Here is a 5,879-nt window from a genome sequence, read left to right as displayed (position 1 = left end):
ATGAGAGGTTGTGGCCTGCTAGCCGTGGGGAGCTGACTGAAAAGGCCAAAGTGACTCTTTTCTGGCCATGTACAAACTGAGGCAAAAACTAGAGATGAGTCTTTGGGGTCCAAGAAGGGGAGAGGACAGTCTCAGTTCCTGACTGTTTTCTAGTTCTCATGAGGCCAGACCACACCTGTTTCCTATCTTGGGATCAGTGACTCTACATCCTGACAGCACTTGAGTTCCTCATACCTTAAGAGTCCTGACTAGGCCGGGCATGGTGGCTCACGTCTGTAATCCTAGCACTCTGGGAGGCCGAGGGGGGTGGATCGTTTGAGATCAGGAGGTTGAGACCAGCCTGAGCAAGAGCGAGACCCCGTCTCTACTAAAAATAGAAAGAAATTGGCTGGACAACTAAAAATATATCTGTACGGGCCGGGCGCGGTGGCTCACGCCTGTAATCCTAGCTCTCTGGGAGGCCAAGGCGGGCGGATTGTTTGAGCTCAGGAGTTCGAGACCAGCCTGAGCAAGAGCGAGACCCCGTCTTCTCCAAAAAAATAGAAAGAAATTAGCTGGACAACTAAAGATATATAGAAAAAAATTAGCCAGGCATGGTGGCGCATGCCTGTAGTCCCAGCTACTCGGCAGGCTGAGGCAGGAGGATCGCTGGAGCCCAGGACTTTGAGGTTGCTGTGAGCTAGGATGACGCCACGGCACTCTAGCCCGGGCAACAGAGTGAGACTCTGTCTCAAAAAAAAATTAGCCGGGCATGGTGGCGCATGCCTGTAGTCCCAGCTACTCGGGAGGCTGAGGCAAGAGGATCGCTTGAGCCCAGGACTTTGAGGTTGCTGTGAGCTAGGCTAACGCCACGGCACTCTAGCCTGGGCAACAGAATGAGACTCTGTCTCAAAAAAAAGAGAGTCCTGACTATACCTGCTGCTTATGGCAGGAAAGTAACAGAAAGCTGGCGTCATCCATTACCACTGGGAGACCAACCAACTACTCTACCTCCCAGTGCTTCCCACCCACAGCAGCACATCAGAATCACCCGTGCAGCTTAAAAACACAAACACCTGCTCTCGGCTCACACCATGAGATTCAGGGGCCAGGGCACCTGCTTTATTTATTTTTTTAAGCTTTATTGGTAATTTTGAAGTGTACCTAACTCAGGCTGAGAACCACCATTCGAAAGGCACAGAAAGAACAGCCTCTTCCTTGTTCTCTAGAATCTTGTTCTCTTGCTAATCTACTTTCAGATTAGCAATCTGTCACCCGTATGCAATGGTTCCTAACACTGTTTGGGCACAGCCGTTCAGCTATAAGAATACCCAACAATAATTTTATTGAGCACTTGTTATAGCTTAGTCGCAGTACTGAGTACTGGGAACTCAAAGATAAATAAGACGGAATCCTGCCCTAAATGGAGCTCAGGCTACTTGGGGAAGCAGGCACATAAGTAACCCGTACTAGTTATGTATGGTTAATGGTGAGAAAATCAAACTTGGTCGTCAGCAGACCAGAGAAGGCCATTATCCAGTTGTTTCAAATGCTCTTTGGAAACAGGGTAATAGGTAAAGAAATAAAAAGGAAAATTAGTATCACCCACCCTCTGCTTCTCTATCCTGACAAAAATTATATTATGAAAGTATCAGATGTCCTACCGAATCCATAAGTGCTATAGCTAGAAAGTCGACTGAAATGGGAAAACAGGAAATAAGTCTAGCTGGGTACAATTTGTTTGTAGTGAAAACCAACCTTGTTCCATTTTTGGTTATCTTTAGTAGATAGGGAAAAAACACAAGGATAATATATTCTGATTCCAATAGAGCATTAGATAATAGCCTAGGTTAGACTATACTACTTGGGTGAACAAAAAAGGCCCCTTAGGTCACTTGCTATTTTGCTTTATGACACTTTAAAAAGATTACTGCCTGAAATTATATTTGACTTTGTTTACTTATTATCTGTCCTTCCCCACTAGAATGTAAACTCCACAGGACTCTTTGTATCATGTTCACCGCTTTCCCTGCCCCAGTCCTGGAACAGCGGTAGGCAAGGTAGTTGCTCAATATGTATTTATTGAATGAATGATGTCCAACAAATACTCATGATTAATACACCAATGTCAATATGGAAAGCCTCTAACTGCATGCCCAAGGTTCTGTTCAATACTTGGCATAAAGGAGGCACCATGGCACAGGTAGAAGAACATTGTAAGCTTCACAGTGAAACAGAGCTGGGTTTGAATACTGCTCTGCTACTTGGTGCCTATGTGAGTTGGGGCACGTCAATTAATTTTTCTAAGGCTTAGTTTGCTCCTCTGTAAAATGTAGAAATGATGGCTACCTTCCAGGGTCACTGTGAAGTTCAGAGATAACATGAGTAAAAGGTCTAACATTGTTAAGAGATTCAATTGGTAGCATCTTTCTGAAAGGCAATTAAGGGAGAAGCTAATTAAAATTTAAAATGCACATATTCTTTGACTCAACATTCCACGTCTAGGAATCTGTTTTGCCAAAGAATCACAGGCATGCACAAACATAAAGGTAAGAGAGTGTTCTCTGCAGCACTGTCTATAATAGGAAAACACTGTAAAGTTTTAAAATACCTATCTATAGGGGACTGATTGATTAATCAAACTACATCAAAGTGTCTAGCATAAGGCCTGGCATTTAGTAGTTACTTGATAGAAGGCAATCAGATACATACATAGTACCTATTAAATCAGCATGTATAGAGCACTTTTATGCATTTCTTCCTCACACTAATCCTATGAAGTCATACTATTTCAGATGAGGAACCAGACATGAGATAAAAACAACTTAAGTATCAATGTCAACATCCTAGTTGTTGTATTATACTCTAACCTTGCAAAATGTTGCCACTGGAGGAAACTGGGCAAAGTGTACATGGGAACTCTGTGTTATTTCTTGTCGCCATTGGTGGAAACTGGGCAAAGCGTACAAGAGAACTTTATTATTTCTTCTCTTTTTTGTAGAGACAGGGTCTCACTCTGTCGCCCAGGCTGGAGCACAGTGGCACGACCATAGATCACTACAGCCTCAAATTCCTGGGCTCAAGCGATCCTCCTGCCTCAGCCTCCACAATAGCTGGGATTACAGGTATGCGCCCCAAGCCTGGCTAATTTTTAAATTTTTTTTAGAGACAGGGTCTTGCTATATTATCCAGGCTGATCTCTACTCCTGGCCTCAAACGATCCTCCTGCCTTGGCCCAAAGTGCTGGGATTATAGGCATGAGCCACTGCGCCTCCTGGCCTATATTATTTTTTAAAACTGCAGGTGAATCTATCATTATCTCAAAATTTTCTATTTAAAAAAAAAACAAAAACAAAAACAAAACCCAACCCTAACATGCTCAAGGCTAACGACTAGAGGAAACTCAATGTGACTAGAAATGTCTTTGGAAAAAAAAAAAAAAAAAAAGAGGAAACTCGAGTGGCCTGACTCCAAAACTCTTCTTCAAACCACCTTCACTACACATGGATGACATGAGCTTCTTAAATAACATCTCAACAAGTGACAGCTCATATTCAGCTTTCCTCTGCAACTTCTTCATGCTTAACGTTCATCTTGTCCTCATCCCCAAACTTATACCTTCATTCATGCTTTTGCACTTAGTCCGGGCTTGTCTCTCTGCCTTGAATATTTTCACTTCACTTGTCTATCTAAGTTCTTTAATTCCTTTCAGTCTCATGTCACAAATCCTTCCCTGGTCACCTCATAAGACAGTGCTCTGTCCTACTTTTCAAGTCAGATTTAACACTTCCTGGAGTACTCACTCTATCAGTAATATCTTTACTTTTCAGAACTACTCACATGCTACCTGTATCACCACATGTGACTTAGAATTTTCACTAAACCATAATGTACCTAAATGAGGGGGGTATATAAAGTGATTTACTCTGCCTGGCACACAGCAAGTACTCAATAAGCATAAGTACTTAAAATAAAACACAAAAAATACAAAATAGATTGGTAGTCAGGCTTTGTCCAGAGCAAGCAAGTACTTGATACATGTCAGGTAATGGGTGCCACCAGGCAAACCCTTGTTCTACATGTCATGATACCATTCAGATGCCTTTCCCTACTCAAAACAACAGAAACCACAAAATCCTTTTAGTAAAAAAGTTTTCTTTGTCATAGCAAAAAATATGCATTTATAAGGACTGTCAAGAGGAATAGGCTATTTCTGAAATCACAGTTTTGCTGCTAATGCCTCCAAAAGAGAAGTTGTTACCATTCAAGAGCATGACGTCCACTGAAAGGTTGACAAGAAAAATCTTCCATCTACTGAGTAAGTTTCTGGCAGATTTTTCTAGAGATGGTTGTTGGCTGACCCCAGGTATTTCAATAAAGACAGTGGCATCTTGATGTTATTTTCACATATGTACTCTTGCAAACAGCTTACTCCTCTCCATGGGGTAAAACGTGGCTTCCTAGGTCTGCAAGAATTCAGGTTGTACTCGGGCCACTTTCCGGAACTCTTTAATGTGGGTCTTAGGGCACTGCATCTCACACCAGCTGATGGGAACCATCTGGACACCTGGAAGGGAAGAGCAGATGCTGGAGCTGGGACCCCAAAGATTTGCCTGAGAGCCTTCTCTTTTCAGCTGGGTGGGAAACTGAAGTGCCAAGCTACCTCACGAACCTGATCTCATAAAGAAACACCTTGTCTATTCCACTGACTTATGAAGTGAGTCCCATTTCCTTACATTTATATAAGAATCATTCTAATCTCAGTAGTGTCTACATAAGGGAAACCAGGGAAAACAACACATGAATCCCGTATCATAGCTCCCAGGGAAAGTAAGGATGTGGAAGTATGGACCGACTCACCTGACTCACTGTGGGCTACCACCACTCCTAGCTCGTTTTCGGCAGTGGTCAGCAAGTAGTTGGACTGTGCATCACCTAGAGAGATCTAGGCACATAATATTGGTGAAGGAAAATGAGGGATTATAAGTCTTCCCCCCTTAGCCACTTGAGTTGTTTCTCTGCTTTCGTTTCTTCTTTTGACAAGGGACCAGAAATCTCCTGGGAATAAAGGATACCACTTTGGCCAAGACAATGTCACCTGGGCGGAAGCTCTTATAAATTTCAACCTGTGAAGAAAGAATAGGAATGTTAAGTGAAGTCTAGAGTACACCCAATTCTAGATTGGGTCTACATAAAACTATTAACCCCTCTGGTAGAGCCAGTCTACTCTCTAATCCCAGAGGGTAGAAATCATCATTACCCAACTCCGTCAACTTTTATTGCTCCTAGAGTGTTATCATATACATGAAAGATTCTGAATTCAGTAACCTGATCAGGCATCTGACTTGGACATAAGGTACTATAGTTAGCTCTGAAAGGTCCGAGTAAGTCTGAGGGAATAGCAATGAATACATACTCAGATTCAAAGGCAAAGAATAAACTAGCTTTCCCTTGGTAACAGAATGAACAAAAATCTTATGGAGAGGAAAGTGACAGTGAGGTAAAGTCCATACTTTATAGCAGGAAACTTGTTAAACTTCTTTGCAATCAACACTCCCATGGACCTTTGAAATTCATTGGAATGATACTTTTAAAGGATTGAGATTTCTAGAGCCATTAAAAAGAAAAAAAGAGGGCCAGGCACGGTGGCTTACGCCTGTAATCCTAGCACTCTGGGAGGCCGAGGCCGGTGGATTGTTTGAGCTCAGGAGTTTGAGACCAGCCTGAGCAAGAGCGAGATCCCGTCTCTACTAAAAATAGAAAGAAGTTAATCAGACAACTAAAAATATATAGAAAAAATTAGGGCATGGTGGCGCATGCCTGTAGTCCCAGCTACTTGGGAGGCTGAGGCAGGAGGATTGTTTGAGCCTAGGAGTTTGTGGTTGCTGTGAGCTAGGCTG

At 42.7% G+C, this 5,879-nt stretch overlaps 1 protein-coding gene across 1 annotated transcript in view; it reads right to left on the bottom strand.

The window, feature by feature from the left end:
* Positions 1-4,140: 4,140 nt before the first annotated feature.
* Positions 4,141-5,879, bottom strand: part of EXOSC1 (exosome component 1) — a 6,979-nt gene continuing 5,240 nt past the window's right edge. The window contains exons 5-7 of the mRNA XM_012654451.1: positions 5,055-5,138; positions 4,840-4,924; positions 4,141-4,546 (exon numbers count right to left, since the gene is read on the bottom strand). Coding sequence (XP_012509905.1) covers positions 4,440-4,546; positions 4,840-4,924; positions 5,055-5,138 — 276 coding nt within the window. The 3' untranslated portion in view covers positions 4,141-4,439. The remainder of the gene's footprint in view (positions 4,547-4,839; positions 4,925-5,054; positions 5,139-5,879) is intronic.

This window comes from Propithecus coquereli, unplaced genomic scaffold (assembly GCF_000956105.1).
Source record: "Propithecus coquereli isolate 6110/MARCELLA unplaced genomic scaffold, Pcoq_1.0 Scaffold440, whole genome shotgun sequence".
In the NCBI taxonomy this organism is placed as follows: Eukaryota; Metazoa; Chordata; class Mammalia; order Primates; family Indriidae; genus Propithecus; species Propithecus coquereli.
This window is presented reverse-complemented; position numbering and strand designations above follow the sequence as displayed.